Raw genomic sequence first — 17021 nt, forward strand, 5'->3', positions numbered from 1 at the left:
GGCGGCGCGGCAGCGGCGGCGGGGCCCGGAGCCCCTCGACGCCGCCCCGACGGCAGCAGGATCCCCCGGGATCCCGGGCAGAGGGCGAGAGGCGCTGCCTGTGCCGGGCTGGACTCGTGTCCCCCGGCGGCGCGGACGGGTGGCGAAGCGGGCAGGGGGACGAGGCAGCCGGCAGGCGCCCGCCGGCCCCTTGCCCTGCTTTTGGCAGCGGCGGTGCCGGCACTGCTCGCCGCAGCTGTGGTCCCCGCTGCCCCCGTCCCGCCGGCGCCGTCCCACACACGTTGCAGCATCCTTTTATTGGTGGCTCCGGGGCGCCTACTCAGGTGGGCGCTGGGGATCTGGGGAGGGCAGAGGCAGCGCGTGCGAGCCGGACGGGCCGGGTGGCTCAGCCAGCAGGGCCTGGTACGCCGAGTCGTCGCTGAGCTTGCCCGTCAGGACGGCGTTCCTCAGCTCGGGCATCTCCGCAAAGAGCAGGTAGTTTTCTCCTGGGGGCAGAGAGAGGCGGTGCGGGAGGCAGGGTGCGGAGCCGGGGGCTACGGCCCCCCCAGGGCAGGCCCCGCTCCTCCTCCTCCTCCTCCTCTTCCTCCCCGTATACCGTAGGGCAGGCCACCCTGCTTCCGCGCTTCCGTGGTCTCGAAGAAAGTCTCGTGCTCCTCCCAGCGCCGGTCGCACGCCGCGCACAAGAAGGTGGACTCGAAGCACTTGCAGAAGCACCCTGCGGAGGGGACGGAGGGGCACGTGGGCATCGCCAGCAGGAGGCTGCCCCTCTGCATCTGGCCAGGGCCCCCCCCCCCCGAGGCTGCAGCCCTCTGGGTGCACCCAGGAGGCACCCGCTCGTTCGCACGCGCTCACCCGCGACGCGGCAGGGGCGGCTGGCTCTGGGCACGTGCTTCTCGTGGCTGTGCTCGCACCGGCACTTGGCGCGCCAGGCGAAGCTTTCCGGGGGGGCCCGTCGCCGCAGCCAGAACTCGCCCACGTCCTCGGGCCGCGAGGGGATGAAGGTGAAGCTCTGGCACTCGCAGCGCTCCGTGGCGCAGGGCACCGCTCCCTGCGTCTCTGCAGCACGGCACGTAGCCGTCAGCCCCAGCCCCTCGCAGCGGGGGAGCAGCACCTTACAGGGGTGGAGGGGTCCAGCTGGCTGGGAAAGGAGCCTGGGGGGGCTCACAGTGAGAGGGCTGTCAGGGTGCTCCCACCTCGGCAGCGCCCACACGCACCTGCATAGGCCTGGTGCTCGTTCAGCAGGTGCCCGCAGAAGCACTTGGAGTGGTCGCCCACGCGGAAGCAGTCCCACAGGTACTCGGGGCAGCGCCAGCCCACGTACAGGCCTGTGGGCCAATGGAGGACTGAGCCCCCGGTGCCCTGCAAGCCCCCCTGCGCCCCCCCCCCGCACTGGGCCACACAGCCGTGCTGCCCTGCGGTCGGGCGAGAGGCGCCCGACCATGGAGCAGCCCGGCTGCCCCGCAGCGCGTGGTGCATGCAGTGCTTTCCCCGTGCCCCCAGCCGGCCTGCCTGTCCGCAGGGCCTTGAGGGCTGCCTCCTTCTCCAGGTGGAAGAGCTCCTCGACGTGCTTGCCAAAGTGGTCACGGTGCATGGCCTTGGCCACCAACACAAGCTCGGCCTTCCCGGCCGGGACTACAGCCTGCATCGTGCCATCTGCGGAGGAGAGAGCAGACAGAGACGTATGGGGCCACCGCGTCTTCGGCATGGCCCCAGATGGCTCCCAAGGGTTGGCCCTGGGAGAGCAGCAGGCTGGTGGCCTCCCACAGTGCTAGGTCTGCCCCATTTCCACCTGGCAGACCTATGGCTGTGGGGTCTGCCCCATTTCCAGCCGGCAGACCTGCGGCCGTGGGGTCTGCTTGCACGTGGGAGGAGCTGCAGAGGGGCAGTGATGCCAGAGAGTTGCCAAGCAGATGGAGGGGACGTGGCCAAGGGGAGAGATGGGCTAGGATGGGGGGCTCTGCCCAAGCAGTAGGAAGGGGAGGGGGGCTCTCAGCTACTGTGCTGCCACCCTCTCACCATGGGATGCCCCTACGCTAAGGGGACTTCATCCCCAGAGCACCCCAGAGCTGGCCTGGGGTGTCGGGGGGCAGAGCCACATACCTGCCACCCCCGTCTTGGCAGCTGCCTTCTTCTTCTGGCCTCTGGGCTTCCTGGGCTTCGCCTGCCTGTGTTGGGAGCTCGCTTCCACCTCGTCACCCTCCAGGACAGCCAGAGGGGGGGACATGCCCCACAGATCCTTGCCCTCCCAGTGGGGCCCCCCCTGGGCACCCTCGATTGCTGCAGCAGGTGCTGCCCGGGCTGGCTGGGTGGGGGGCCCGACTGGCAGGGGGGCCGCTGCCTGGGGCTCGTCAGCCGGCTCCGGGGGCCCCTCGGCGGGGCCCTCTGCCTGCGGTGCCTCAGCCTCCATAGCTGGCCTGGCCCGGGTGCTGCATGGCCAGAGCCACCCCAGCGGGGATGCTCAGGGTTGCCAGGGAACCTTGGTGGTGGCCGTGGTGACTTGTGACACAGGGACCCCTGTGCCGGAATGGGGGGAGAGTGTCTGGGGGCTGCGGGGCTTCGGGGCAGCTCCCGATAGCTGGGTGACAGGGGGCTAGGGGGCAACTCCTGTGTGACCAGAGGATGTGGGGCCTTGGGGCAGCCCCAAATATGTGGGGGATGTGGGGCTATGCGGCAGCTCCCAGATGGCTGGGGGACGTGGGGCCATGGAGCAGCTCGCGATAGTGGGAGGAGATGGGGTCCCTGCTGGCCTTGGGGGGATCCTGATAACCAGAAGGAGGAGGGGGTCAGGAGGTGGGGATGGTTTTGTGGGGCTGGGGAGCAGAGGGAGGCGCGACCAGGAGAGGCATCACCGCTCGGTGGTTAGAGCCAGCGAGGGGCAGGAGCCAGGCTCCTGCGCTTCCTTCCCGGCCGAGGAGCGCTCAGCTCCCCTGGGCAGGGGTCCCTGGGCATGGCACCGGCCCCGCTGCCCTGCACCAGGGTGCGAGGAGTGGGCTGGGGCGATGCAGGTGCTCACATCCTGGGGTGCCCAGCCACGTTGTGGGCTGACAGGGTCTGGGGACAGCAGAGCATGGGACTGTGGGGCTGAGCAGGAGCATGCAGGGGGGCTCAGGGTGGCAGCAGGGGCCTGGGATGAGACCTGCGGACCCTGCAGGATCCCTTTCCCTGGCCCCCGTGGTTATGGCCGTGCCCCACACCAACCTGCCCAGGACCCTGTGGGGCACCTCCAGGCCTCTGGGGTGACCCTTCCCTGCTCCCTGCCCCATCCTCCTCCTGCTCATGCTATGCCTGCTTCCCCCTCTGGCCCTGCTCCTGCCACATCTCCCTTCTCTCTGCCAGCAGGGGGGGCACAGGGCATTCGGCAGAGCTCAGCCCCAGGCAGGTCCGCGGTGCGTGGGAGTCCCTGACCAGGCTGGCACCGCAGCACCCGGCCCTGCCTGCTGCCTTGGGGATTGGTGTGTCCCCTGCCCACCTGGCTACATCCCCTGCAGGGCTCAAGGAAACCAATGCTGGGGGACATCCCCATCGAAATTGCTCCTGACTCGTGCATCCCAACCAGGGGCTAAGGGCAGATCCCACAGCCTCGCTGGGCAGAGACGGGTGACGTGATCTGGGCTGCCGCTCCACGGAAACGAGGAGCCAGGAGCCAAAGAAACATGCCACTTTGCTGTGCACTTTGTGCCTGTCCGTTCATTGGCGGGGGAAGGAGGGTCAGGCGGGGGCTGCGCTAGCTGTCGCTGGTAGGCCAGTGAGTCCTCCCTCAGCCCCACATCTCCAGCCAATTTTTGTGACTCCTGGGCTCCTGGCAGCCCCTGGGCTTGAGTCTGCCAGGAAGCCCTGGCCACTGCTGTGCACAAGGCTGTTCCCACTGATGGATCTCTCCTGGCTTGAGATCAGGCCATCTGTGAAAGAGACCCCTGAGGTCCAGAGATGCCTGGTGTCCTCACCTCAGCTGTGCCCTGCCTTTCATGTGTGACCCCACACCTGCTTGGCACGTGGGCTGGCCCTCCTGCCTCTGCCTCCCGTAACATCCTATCCCTCTTCTTCCCCCATACCAAAGCAGGCTAACCTTGAGGGCCTCAGTTGGCCCAGCCATCCTGTCTGAGTTCCCAGAGCTGACAGATGTCTCTCACAGGGGACAGATCTTTCCCCCCAGAGCTCTTGTATGACCCTGGAGCCAGGACTAGCTCCTTTGGGGAGCATCTTGCACAGGATCAGAGCATCTATGCATTTCCGCTCCAGCTGGGCTCTCCTATCCTCTTCCAAAGGAAACACAGACCACTTTGCTCCTGGACAGACCACAGGCTTCACTGCAGTCCCTGCATGAGGCAGAGATCTCTGCCCCAGAGCCAGGCTCTGTGCAGAGGCTGCCTGCAGCCACGCTGGTCTCAGAGCAGCTCTCTGGGGGCTTCAGCAGGGTTTGCATTTGAGAAGAGGCAGAGAAATGGCTCTGGGAGCAGACACAGACAGCCCAAACGTCTGTGCCGTGACACCTCTCAGCCTGGCCTGGCCTCTGCCATCTCCTGGCTCTTCTCTAATGTGTCGCTGGTGAGGTGCTGGCTTGAGGTGAAATCACTTATTCAGGTGATATTTTTGTCTCCGAGAGGCTGATTCAACTCTGAATAGTCTTTGCCTTGGGGACAGCAGCATGAGCTCTGGGTGAGTGTAGGACAGGGCAAACATGGTCATACTCTAATCAAGTTCAGGGACTCTCTGTCTCAGGGGGCACTGCCCCTGCATCCCCGGGTCCTTGGCTGTCTGGCTTGCTTTCTGTCAAAGATAACCTCTCCCAAACCAACTTAGCAGCCTGGACTTTGCACTCCAGCCATCCGAGGAGATGTAGTGCCCTCTGGAGAGAGGCAGGTTGGCAGAGATGGGCCCAGCGCAGATGTTCCTCCTTGCAGCAGAGCCAGGAGGGAAAGGTATGTGGGGGTACTGGGACCCAAGGAAGCCCCTTGGGGTACTCTGTGCTCGAGGACATGAGGCAGGAGCAGGGCTGGATGGAACCAGGAGGGCAGAGCCCCCCCCCAGTATCGCTCTGCTTCCAAAGCCATGGTCTTGGCAGGGCTGTCCCAGATGAGGCCACAGTCTGGTCTGCAGTGCAGGGCCCAACTCCGAGCACTGCAGTGCTTGGAGGGCCCCAGATACCAGTGTATGCTGCAGATGGAGCCGGGGATGAGCTCAGTGTTCCTGCAGGACCATGCCCACGAGTCACCCCCATGTGCGTCAGCTGTGGCCGAGGAGGACGATGATGTCAGGGAAGTGTGGGGAAATGTGATGAGCTCACTTCCAGTTGGGCTGCCTTCATCCATGCACACTATACCCAGATTCTCCTCTCCTGGAGAGCTCCATGTGCAGCGCACAGGGCGCTTTGCCTGCAAGAAAGATGGGACAAGGGTGGCTGGAGCATGGGCTGCCGGGGGGAATATGCCTCAAGGCCAGGATGCCTTACCTGCACCAACAGGGCCCACAAGGCTGTTGAGAGACCCCATCTCCTTAGTGCCCTCCAACCTCCAGCTTTCCCCAGCTCAAACTTTCCACCCAGCCCTGAGGGCTTCCTGCCGCCCAGCCAAATCCCACTCCAGGTTTCAGCCTGCTGAAGGGATTGTGTTGAGCAAAGAGTAAGGCTCTGCCCAGGACCATGGCTGGTCCTGTCCCCTGCCAGCATCATTGCACAGCCTGGTGCCCAGACCTACTGGCCTGTAGCACTCGGAGACTGTTGATCAGACAAAGCACAGGCAAAATGTGCCAGGGAGCTTTTCTCCAACCAAACTCACCTTCCCCTAACCTTCTTGAGCAGCCCTCATACACAGCCCTCCCCTCCGTGCCGCAGCCCCTATAGCACACCTTGTTTATGCCCTCTCCCCTTGGTTCCCCTTCCTACAGCCCTTCCGCCCCAAATCTCCATCCTCTCCCCTATTCTCTCTGCATCCCAGGCCCCATACTGCTCAAGCCTCCTCTCCCCTCCCCACAGTGGGACCCATGTCCCCCCTGCACTGTAGCCCCATATCCCCTGCAGCCCAGCTCCCATTTTCCCCCTATACCCTAGCCCCCATATTCCCCCTGCCTGTTCCCCATGTCCCAGTGCCTCCCAGTCCACCATGGGCCCTGTACCCTGTACCCCATGTCCTCCTTGTATCCAAGCCCCATGTCCCCCAGCACCCCAAATCCATGTTCGCTACACCTCACCCACATCCCCCTGAACCTCAGCCCCATGGCCCCCAGCCCCACATCCCCCTGAACCTCAGCCCCATGGCCCCCAGCCTCACATCCCCCTGCACTCCAACCCCATGGCCCCCAGCCCCACATCCCCCTGCACCCCCGCCCCATGGCCCCCAGCCCCTAGCCCTTGTCCCCTGCCTCCCAGCCCCATGGCTCCTTGTATCCCAGCTCCGTGTCCCCCTGCCCCCAGCCCGCGTGCCCCCCCGTGCCCCCGCGCGCCGGCCCCTCTCCCCCCGCGCCCGGGCTCGGGGGAGGCGCGCGCCGGGGCAGGCGGGGGCGCTGCCGGCGGCGGCGAGTGACGCGCGCCGGGGCCAATGGGCGCGCGGGGGCGGGGGCGGGGGCGGGGCGGGTGACGTCATGGGCGCCGGTGCGCGGCGGGGCGGCTGGCGGCGCGCGCCCCACGGCACCCGGCGCGGCGGCATGGGCCGGCGGGGCGGCGGGGGCGGCGGGCAGCGGCGGCCGCTCGCCCCCCTCCTCCGCCTCCCCCTGCTCCTTCTGCCGCTCCTCCACCTCGCGCCGCCCGCCGGTGAGTGCCCGGGGGGCGCGGAGCGCGGGGTGCGCGGGCAATGGGGCACGGCGTGTGCGTGCAACGGGTGTGAGGCACACGTGCAATGGGGCACGGAGTGTGCGTGTAATGGGTATGAGGCACACGTGCAGTGGGGCACGAGGTGCATGTGCAATGGGTATGAGATACACGTGCAGTGGGGCATGGGGTGCACATGCAGTGGGCATGACATACATGTGCAGTGGGGCACAGGGATATGCATGCAATGGGGCACAAGCCTGCGCGTGCAATGGCTATTAGGTACACATGCAATGGGACACAGGGTGTGAGGTGTTCATCCAGTGGGGCATGATGTACGTATGCAATGGGTATGAGGTGAGCATGCTGTGGGACATGGGGTGTGCGTGCAGTGGGGCACAGGGTGCTTGTCTAGTGAGGCATGAGGAAGTGCATGCAATGGGTATGACACATGTGTGTAATGGGGCGTACATGCAGCGGGGCACGGGGTGGACGTGAATGGAGGCGCAGTGGGGCACCGTGTTTGCATGCTGTGGGAGGCAGGGTGCACACGCAGTGGGGCATGGTGAGCGTGTGCAATGAGGTACGGGGGGTGTGTGCAGTGGGGCTTGGGGTACACATTCAATGGGGCACAGAGGTGAATGTGCTGTGGGATGTGGGGTGCTCATGCAATGGGGTGTGGGGTGTGAGTGCAGTGGGACACAGAGATGTGTATGCTGTGGGGCACGGGGTGGGTCATGGGGATAAGTGTGTAGTGGGGCACACAGGTGCGTGTGCCAGGGGTGGACATGCAGTGGGACAGCCTCGGAGGGAGGGTGCACGTGCAGTGGGTCCCCGGGGAGGATCCAGGTGCAGTGAGCCCACAGGCAAGAGTGCTGTATGCATGCAGTGGGGCAGTGGGGATGGAGGGTGTGCGGCGAGGGGGATGTGCGTGCAGCGAGGCAGCGGGGAGGGACTAATGTGCGGGAGAACAGCGGCGGTACTACGTGAGGCAATGAGCGTGCTGTGGGGTGCCGGCGGGGGGTTGGTTATGGGGCCTGGAGAGGGGCTGTACAGGCGGAGAGCACAGGGTGCGCGGGGGGCTGCCGCCTTTGCTGCGGGCGCGCTGAGGAGCGGGGGCGTCGGGGGCGTCTCTGTCGCGGGGGGCCGTGGGGCAGGGAGCGGGGCCGGGCCGTGGGGCGGCTCCGTGGGCCGCCGGAGCTGTCCGCGGTACTGACGGCGCCCGCCGGAGCTGTCCGCGGTGCTGACCGCTGGCGCCCAGCCGGCCCCGGCCCCGGCCCCGGCCCCGGCCCCGGCCCCGTCCCGAGGCTGCGCGCCCGAGGCCCGGGGCAGAGGGATGTTTACTTTCCTCTCCATCCCCCTTCGTGGGTGGGAAATCCCACTTCGTCCTCTAGGTCCCCTGCCTGGGCTCTGGCGGCACCGCCGCGGTGCTCCAGCCTGCTCCTGTCCCTGCACACTGCTCTCCCTGCCTTGCCCAGGGGGAGTAGGGAAGGGGAACCACGCTGGGAGCAGAGCGCAAGGCTCCAGTGCTGCCCCCGTGCCACCTCTTGGAGGGGCGTTCAAGACTGCCTTCTCACTGGGGTCCTCTGCCAGGCCACAGCCCCCACCTAGCAGGGGAGCCCTGGTCCCCGAGGAGGCGAGCTATGCAGTACTCAAGTTCGTGGTGGGGGGCAATTGGGATTAGGTACTCCTTGCACTTACATTGGCGTTTCATACCCTGCTTATGTCGTCTGGCAGCAAAGGGGAGGGGGAGATGCCTTTGTTCCAGGCAAGGGAGCAGATGCATGTCAGGGTACAGCCAGCTGGGGCTGCACACACACACACAGCACAAACACACGTGCACACAGGCACATGCGCGCACTCCCAGCCAGGCATGCACTGTGCAAAGCAGCCCCCTTTTCAGCTATCCCGCTCCCCACCAGAAGAGTCTTTCTGGGCACATCCCTGCTCCCAGCCCACGTCTGCTGGCATCCCCTTTGCTAGCAGCTTGTGGGAGATACATCTCTTCCTCAGTGCATCTCTGGAGAATGCATAGGTCTCCCAAGTTGGCACTGTCTACATGTACAATGGCAGGGTAAACTTACAGCTCCTGCCTGGAGAGCAGGGCTCCCTTGTCTCCACCCTGCCAAGGAAGTGGCTGCCCCTCTGCTGCTGGGGCTCCTGGGAATCCCAAAGCTGTCAAACAGTTGGGCAGGGAGATGTGGACCCAGGGAGTGCAGTAGGCTTGCAGGAAGTGTCTTGGACACACATGGTGCTGTGCACAACCATGCATGCCCATGCTTGTGGGTGTACCCACCTCCACTTTGCCATGCGTGCAGACAGTACCCACGTGTACATATGTGTACACATATGTGCACCATTCTTCATCTGCACACCATGGGAGAGGTGTAGGGCTGTGCAGGAAACACTCTGCTCTCTCCTTCTTGTTCTGGCTCCAGGATGGGACTCTGTGTGCAGTTTATGGTGGGCTCTGTGCTGAAACCCCTCAGCAGGCAGGGAAGGGGAGATCTGCGTGTCCCACAGCCAGAGGGAGCTGGTGGAGCAGGGATGGAGCCATCAGGAATCAGCCTTTATCACATGTAAAGGGCAGGGAACAGGTCCTCATTGAGGAGAACGATGAGTTGAAAGAGAGGTAGGATGTGCCTGAGCAGAGTTCAGTGCAGCCAGGTCCAAGGATTCCCTAGGGCTCCTGAAGATGACTGCCCAGTTCAGCTCCATGCACTGAGCTTGAGGCCACACTGAACCAAGCATGATGCAGACTGTGCCAGGGCTGGGAGGTGCAGCTGGGCACAGCTGACATCAGCCTTGGGGACACACTGAAATGACATGGCCTCAGCCCCTCCTGCCTTCAGGCTACAGAGTTTGGGGCATGTTCAGAGCCTGATGGGGCTGGACCAGGTCTGGGAGGGGTGCTGCACCCACCCCTGCTGAGAGCCCCTTGGGTGTCCTCTGCAGATGGGCTCTTCGTGACTGACTACTTCACCCGCACACCACGCAAGCTCAGCCCCTTCCGCTCCTTTGCCAGCATCGAGCTCTTCCACTTCCACATCCCCGAGGACACGGTCATTGCCGTCTGGAACCTCATCACCTTCAAGGAGCAGGGTGGCACCTTTGGGGACCAATGCCCAGACCGCAGCATCACCGTGTGAGTAAGCAGCCTTCCCCTGCCTGTTCTCTGCCTATTCCCTGCCTGCCCTTTCCTGCCCCCTGCCCAGACTTACCCTGGAGCCTGTCTGCTTCTTGCTTGCACATGCATGCACACCCACCCACATTTACATGCATGCACACACAAGTACAGAGGAAGCCTCATGCATGTACATGCACACCCATCTGGGCATACATATGCATGTACACAAATGCATACCTGTGCACACACACATGCATGTACACACACAGCTGTGTACATACATGCACACACATGCACATATGCACATATGTGCACACGCACATTCAAACATGCACTCCCACACATGCATGCACACTCACTCCCCCCTAGTTGGTCTTTCCAGGACCACTGCAGACTCCATCTTACGCATGAGCAGTTTTACTTGAACGTACATCTAAATAAGCTTACAGTCTCCAGCAAGTTCCCAGATTACAGATGGCTTCGCCGTGGTATCTTTGAATTTGCTAATAGCATGCTGATAGCGTGGAGGACAGGCCAACACGTGTAAGGCAGGCTGTCCTCACCACAGTGCCCAGCCTGGGCCCTGCTAACTGCTGTCTCTCCCATAGGTATTTCCGCTCAGGGGCTCCCTCTGTCATTAACCCACTGCATACGCACTTCCCCAGGGACACAGCTGTCCCTGGCTCCTTTGCACTGACGCTCACCTGGACCCTGCCGAACCGGACGACAGGAGTGTTCAACGTCACCAGCCCGCTCCCCGGGGACTGGTTCTTGGCTGCCCACCTACCCAAAGATGAGGGCAAGATCTCTGTCAAGGTGAAGGGCTGAGGGGGAATGTGGGGTGGGGACTCGCTATGGGACTCTGCTTGGGTCGGGCTGTCCTTCTAGGCTAGTGGCACCCAGGGGCAAATGGGGCAGGTGCCCCAAGTGGGACCATGTGGAGGGCAGGAGGACTGCCACATCCCCCTGTGGGGGTCCTGGGTGTCTCCGAAGGGAGGGGCGCTGCCCCCTGCCTCCTTGCTGCGGTGTGGGGTCAGCAACTGGGAGCTTGTGGGTCTGTGTGGCGGGGGCCCCACCTGCCCCGTGCTAACTGCTCTGCTGGTGCAGGGGCTCTACGAGGAGTGCCAGTATCTCTTCCAGCCACAGCTCATCGTGCAGCGCCTGGTGAGCATTGCCGTGCTGTACCCCGGGTACGTCACTGAGCAGAGCATGGCCCCCCACAACCGCTCCTGCCTCTACAAGTGAGTGCAAGAAGGTCTCCTAAGGAGAGGGCAGCCTTGGGGGGGGGGTCCCCAGGGTGGAGAGGGAGCGATGTGTGCACCCCATCAACAGGTGAGCTTAGGATGCCCCCATTCCTCTGGATCCCCTTCTGTCAAAGCGTGCCACCCCAGGCCTGGTGGTCCGCACTGAGGGGTAGGGCCTGACACTGCTGTCCTGCAGGGTGTTCGTGCCCAGCTACACATCACGCGTGCTGGTGGAGGTGCAGCGGTGCCGCGGGGCTGAGGGCTGCCCGCTCTGGCTGCGTGTGCGGGCCAAGGCCCCCCCGCTGCACAACTCCACAGCGCTGGACTGCCGGGAGCATACACCCTGCCAGCTGGCACTGGACCTGCCCTTCTGGCAGCACTGGTACTACGTGCTAGTGGAGAAGCACCCTGGGGTGCCAGGCACCGTCTCCTTCCAGGTCACCGTGCAGCTCACAGGTAAGGGAGCACAGGGTGAGGTGGGAGGAGGCACAACCTTGATCCTGCTTGGGGGACTGGTGGGGGTGCAAGGGGGGCCCACAGGATCTGGCCCCAGCTGGGCACACGGTGACTCCCCACTCTGCAGGGATGGGGATACTAGGAGGTGCAAAGAGGTGTTGGTGCTGGGATACAGATGTAGGTGAGCAGTGGGTCAGGAGAGGAGGCAGGAGCTAAGACAAGAGGGAGGTGGGGGAGGGTGCAGGGGGCTGAAGGGGCTGTGTGGTGCCTGGGGTGACGGTTCTGCCCCCAGACTGCTCCAGACCCAGCCTGGCCCGGCCACCCTTCCTGCCTCCCAGTGCATCCATGAACATGCCCCACTCCTTCGGCTCTGCGGGCGGCCTGGCACTGGGGGACAGCCCTCCACCCATGGACCCCAACAGCACGAAGCAGCCAAGTGCCATCCCCACCGTGTCATCTGCCAGCGAACGGTGCTGGCCAGTCCGCCCTACACTGCGCAATGAGCTGGACACCTTCTCTGTCCACTTCTACATCTTCTTCGGGCCCAACGTGTCGGTGCCTCCTGACCGCCCTGCTGTCTTCGTCATCAACCTCCTACCGGTGCTGGACAGTGGCGGGGTGCTCAACTTGGAGCTGCGGCTCAACGTGGTGAGGCAGCCGTGCGGCGTCTGGGACGGGGCCAGGCAGGCAGGGCAGCCTGCGGGAGACGGGATGGGAGATGAGGGCTTGCTGGGGCTGTGGCAGGGCAGTGGACTGGACTTGGGGTGCTCTTGGATGACGGGTTGGGGGCTGAGGTACTGGTGGGGCAGGACAGTGGACATGATCTGGGGTGCTCTTGGGTGATGGATGTGGGGGCCAGGATGCTCCAAGGGCAGGAAAATGGGCTGGATTTGGAGTGTTTCTGGGTGATGGTCAGTGGTGTGGGGTGCTGCTAGGTGGTGTGATGTGAGCCAGGCACTATCTGAGCAGGGGACATCCCCAGCCCTGGTTTAGGACTGCTTTTTTTTCTTTCCGTTCAGAGCTCCCTGTGCGGCGAGAACGTGACAGTGTTTGGGTGTCTCAACCATGAGGTCCCACTGACATCTGGTGACAACGCATCGGTCACCTGCGCGACGGGTAGGGTGCACAGTGCGGCGCATGCCTGTCCTACCATAGCCTGTGTGTGCAGGGCTGGTGCTGCTGCAGGCTCGTGGGGTTCGCACCGCCGACGGGTTCGGCGAGAGGCACCAGGTCTCTGGGCACAGCGGGTGGGAAGAGGCAGAGACCGCAGGGGCATCTGGCCCCAGAGCTGGGGACACCTCAGAGCCACACAGCACCCTGGCACAGGGCACCCTGCCCTGGCACAGCTCTCCCAAGGGGACGGAGCTCCCCCTGCCCTGCTCACCCAGAGCTTTCCTTGGCTGCAGAGTCCCTGGCAGGCTTCCTGCTCTCCGTCAATGCCACGGCCAGCCTCAGCCGCCTGCGGATCCCCTACCCCCAGACGGGCAGCTGGTACCTGAGCCTGCGCTCGCTCTGTGCCACGGAGCATGGGTAAGAGCCCCCACGTGCCCCAGCCTTGCAGGCCTGGAGGGGATGTCCCCACCTCGGCGTGCCTCTGTGTGTGCAGCCAGCCTGTGCGTGCCTGGCCCCTGCATGGCTCTGCGACTGTGCGTCACCGCGCACATGGCTTTGCGGGCGGTCTGTCTGTGTGTGAGTGTCTGCGTGGGCACGTACAGCTCTAGCTAGCGCCTGCCTGACCATCTGTGGGGCCTCGTGGCTGTAGCCTGCGTCTCTCTGCTAGGAAGCGCCCGTCAGCATGTGAGCGCTGTGCATCTGTTGGTGCCTGCCCATCTCTGCGGCAGTGCCCATCTGTACCATCCGTACCCGTCCCCATGCCTGGCAGGGGACTGGGCTATCACTACAAAGACAGGGCCTGGCTCCATGTCTGGGGGTTGAGGGGGAGCACTGGCCAGGCTGCTGTGCCCTTGCTCTGCTCACCATCTCCAGGGACTCATCCAGTGTCTGCAGCTCTCTTCCTGGCCTCTGTGTCTGGCTGAGAGCCCTGGGGAAGAGAGAGACTGTTGCCTGCATGTGTCTGTGCGAGCGAGTGTCCATGTGAGGTTGTGCACAGTACAGATGGCATGGTGTGCATGTTCGCCTGCATGCATGCAGGCGGCGCAGTGTGTGTGTGTTTAAGTGCATACGTGCAGGCGGCATGGTGTGTGTCTTGTGCGTGCATGCAGACAGGGCTGTGTGTGCATTTGGGTACACGCATGCAGATGGCATGGTATGCGCGTTTAGGTGCATGCGTGTGGATGGTGTGGTGTGCGTGTTTGGGTGCACGCGTGCAGACAAGGCTATGAGTGTATTTGCATGCAAGCACGCAGACGGTTCTGTTCACATATGTGCGTGCAGATGGGGCTGTGCGCGTTCTTCATGCACGTGTGTGCAGATTTGGCTGGGTGAGCACACGCATGAACAGCAGGCACGTGTGCATACTGCACCATGTGTATGTGTGCAGACAGTGCTATGTACATGTTTGTGCATATGTGGGTTCGTGCGTGCATACAGACAGCGCTAGGTGTGGGCTGCCCAGACGCATGCCTGCCTGTGTTCCTGCTTGTTGGAGGCTGCACATGTGCTGAGTGTGCACGCGGGGGCGGCGGGGGTGCGTGCATGGAGCTGTGTGCGTGGGAGGTGAGTGGTGGCAGGGGTGGTGTGCACATTCCAGCTCTTCAGCTATGTTTCTAGTTCACTTGAGGTTGCCAGTTGCACTCAGTCCTTCCCTGATGCAGTCACACAGAAGCTTTGCAGGGCATTGTGTTTGCACAGCAAAATCCAGACAAAATAGGAGCCAGCTGAATGTGTCACTAAAGGCAAAGTGGGTCTAACCACAGCCACGTTCCCATCTGCTTGTCCAGCCTGGCACAGACAATTGCATTGCAAAGACCCTTGGGGACCAGCTCTGAGGAGCCCTATCAAGCACCAAACCAACTCGTTACTTCACTTGCTTACCCCTGTGTCTCCCCTCACCAGCAAAGTCAGGGTGCCGCACCAAGTGCGGCAGGGCTGAGGGTGCCTTTGGTGGAGGTGGGAGCTGCTCGAGGGCTGTGAGGTGCACAGAGCGGTTGTTTCGCTCGAGGCGCGAATGGGCTGGGCGCTGACCCCGTGCTCCTGTGCGGCAGGTTCGAGCCCTGCACCAACGTGACGGCTGAGGTGTACCTGCGCGCCTACCTCTCGCCCTGCATCAACGACTGCGGCATCTACGGCCAGTGCAAGCTGCTGCGCACCAACAATTACCTGTACGCTGCCTGCGAGTGCAAAGCAGGTGAGAGCTGCCCAGGAGCCCACGGTGCCCCCTGCCCCCAGAGGCCTCCCCTGGTATCCTCCCCTCCTGTCCTTGCTATTGCTGCTGGCCCAGGTGAGACATGGCCTCTGCAGGGCGCTGGAAAGGGGCTTCCCTGCTCCCTCCCCGGCGCCTGTGGGCCGTGCCGGGGTGCTGCAAGGGTGACGGTGGCTCTCCCCTGCCCACAGGCTGGAATGGCTGGGGTTGCACAGACAATGCTGAGGCCTTCTCCTACGGCTTCCAGCTCCTCTCCACGCTGCTGCTGTGCCTCAGCAACGTCATGTTCGTGCCTCCCGTGGCCATCGCCGTCCGCAGCCACTACCTCCTGGAAGCCGCCGTGTACATCTTCACCATGTTCTTCTCCACCGTGAGTGTGGGGTGGGGGCAGCCCTGAGATATGCGAGTGTGACGCGGGGCGTGATGCGGGGCGGCTCTCACCCCTTCTCCTCTCCCCACCCCTAGTTCTACCACGCCTGCGACCAGCCGGGCATCGTGGTCTTCTGCATCATGGACTACGACGTGCTGCAGTTCTGCGACTTCCTGGGCTCCCTCATGTCCGTCTGGGTCACCGTCATTGCCATGGCCCGGCTCCAGCCCGTGGTCAAGCAGGTGAGTGCAGGGAGTGGGCAACCTGGGCGCAGGGCGGCCGTGCGCGCCTGGGAGGGGAGCCCTGGCGCCGGGCAGCGCGCCCAGCCTCACGGGCGCCCCGCTGCCGCCGCAGGTGCTGTACCTGCTGGGCGCCATGCTGCTCTCCATGGCTCTGCAGATGGACCGCCACGGGCTCTGGAACCTCCTCGGGCCCAGCCTCTTCGCCTTAGGCATCATGGCCATCGCCTGGGTAAGGAGCCCGGTGCCCTCCCGGGGCCGGGCTGCCCCCTTCCCCGTCCCTCTGCGTCCCCATTGCTGCCCAGCCACTCATCTCCGCGTGCACCCACTCGTCTCAGCTGCCCTGGGCTGCCTTCACCCTTCCCCTGGGGAACAACCCTCCCCGGCTCGTCCCCGCGGTGCATGGGACACAGCCCGGTCGTGGTGGGGCCATGCCAGTGCACCCTGCTCCCCGGCGCTCACGGCCCCGTTTCCCCCCACCCCAGACGGCTCGCACCATCCGCCGCCGCCACTGCTACCCGCCGACCTGGAAGCGCTGGGCTTTCTACCTGTGCCCCGGGGCGCTGATCGCCGCCGCCGCCGTGCTGCTCTACGCCTTCGTGGAGACGGAGGAGAACTACTTCTACATCCACAGCATCTGGCACCTGCTCATCGCCGGCAGCGTGGGCTTCCTGCTGCCGCCCCGCTCCAAGCCCAGCGGGCGCCTGGGGCCGCTGCCCCGCCGCAAGGGCTGCGGCTACCAGCTCTGCGTCAACGAACAGGAGGAGCTGGGTCTGGTCGACCCTGCCGTGGCCTCCATCAACAGCATTTGCACCAGCTGATGCCACCGGCGTCCCGGACTCCTCTGGCTGGCGAGCAGAGCCAGGCCCCTCGGGTTGGAGCCACGGACAGCAGCCCTGCGGGGCCAGGCGGCTGCTCACTTCCCACGTGGGCTTTGCCCGGTGCTCCCGATACCAGGCAGGATGAGTGCCGCCGGCGCCTGGGCTGGGTGCAGCCGCAGTGCCCATCCTGGGAGCGCCAGGACTCTCTGGGTGGACACAGAGTTGCCAGTGCCACCGTGTTATTGCAATTACAGCCCGGTTGAACTTGTTCCCAGGAGTTGCTGCAGCTCAGTCCAGTGCAGGTCTGGGGGGTCTCGAGGCTGAGCTGGGGCTGGGGACCCCTGCAGCAGCCCAGGCCGGGCGGGCAGGGGTGCCCGCATGGCCACGCTCACCCCTTCCCCGGGCTGCTGAGGCTGGCAGAGCCCTGTGGGCCCGGGGGACCTGGCCTGGCAGGGGCAGAGGAAGGCGATTCACGGGCTGTGGGCTCTGCTCTGGTCCCTTGGTGCCAGGACTCAGGCTGGGGCTCTCTGGGCTGTGTCTCTCTGGGGCTTGGAGCAGTGAGAGTTGTTCGTGGGCTGGACTGGGGAATCATGCCTCTGTGCTGCTACAGGATGGCCGTCGCGGCCCAGGGATGCGGCACAGCCGTGCCACAGCGGCCTTGTGCCAGGAAGGCACCGAGCTTCCCGCGGCGGTGGAGAAC

General features: G+C 64.3%; 2 protein-coding genes across 4 annotated transcripts; one reads left to right on the forward strand and one right to left on the reverse strand.

Moving 5' to 3' along the window:
- Positions 1-271: 271 nt before the first annotated feature.
- Positions 272-2224, reverse strand: FAM221B (family with sequence similarity 221 member B). Its single transcript, XM_068928792.1, has 6 exons — positions 2101-2224; positions 1510-1653; positions 1209-1325; positions 853-1044; positions 596-715; positions 272-485 (listed from the first exon to the last, which is right to left on the reverse strand). The coding sequence occupies exons 1-6, from the start codon at positions 2222-2224 to the stop codon at positions 316-318; spliced, it is 867 nt and encodes a 288-aa protein (XP_068784893.1). The 3' UTR covers positions 272-315.
- A 4352-nt stretch (positions 2225-6576) lies between these two features.
- On the forward strand, positions 6577-16591 carry LOC138064668 (transmembrane protein 8B-like). 3 transcript variants are annotated; one of them, XM_068928321.1, is made up of 13 exons: positions 6624-6745; positions 9698-9887; positions 10478-10685; positions 10977-11110; positions 11310-11569; positions 11862-12217; positions 12589-12685; positions 12976-13099; positions 14734-14876; positions 15083-15261; positions 15357-15503; positions 15616-15732; positions 15986-16591. In XM_068928321.1, exons 1-13 carry the CDS (start codon positions 6640-6642, stop codon positions 16319-16321), a joined length of 2397 nt encoding a protein of 798 aa, XP_068784422.1. In that variant the 5' UTR covers positions 6624-6639; the 3' UTR covers positions 16322-16591. The 3 variants fall into 3 exon arrangements, with proteins under 3 accessions (XP_068784421.1, XP_068784422.1, XP_068784423.1); XM_068928322.1 differs by having other exon boundaries at positions 15661-15732; XM_068928320.1 differs by having other exon boundaries at positions 6577-6745; positions 15357-15732.
- Positions 16592-17021: the final 430 nt, after the last annotated feature.

Source organism: Struthio camelus, chromosome Z (genome assembly GCF_040807025.1).
Source record: "Struthio camelus isolate bStrCam1 chromosome Z, bStrCam1.hap1, whole genome shotgun sequence".
Lineage (NCBI taxonomy): Eukaryota > Metazoa > Chordata > Aves > Struthioniformes > Struthionidae > Struthio > Struthio camelus.

Coding starts and splice junctions, on each gene's coding strand:
- FAM221B (XM_068928792.1), bottom strand. CDS start 2,224: ATGTCCCCCCCTCTGGCTGTCCTGGAGGGTGACGAGGTGGAAGCGAGC. Junction 1,326..1,509: donor CCTCAAGGCCCTGCGGACAG/GCAGGCCGGCTG, acceptor ATTGGCCCACAG/GCCTGTACGTGGGCTGGCGC. Junction 1,045..1,208: donor CCAGGCCTATGCAGGTGCGT/GTGGGCGCTGCC, acceptor AGACGCAGGGAG/CGGTGCCCTGCGCCACGGAG.
- LOC138064668 (XM_068928320.1), top strand. CDS start 6,577: ATGGGCGCCGGTGCGCGGCGGGGCGGCTGGCGGCGCGCGCCCCACGGC. Junction 9,888..10,477: donor CCAGACCGCAGCATCACCGT/GTGAGTAAGCAG, acceptor TCTCTCCCATAG/GTATTTCCGCTCAGGGGCTC. Junction 11,570..11,861: donor GGTCACCGTGCAGCTCACAG/GTAAGGGAGCAC, acceptor TTCTGCCCCCAG/ACTGCTCCAGACCCAGCCTG.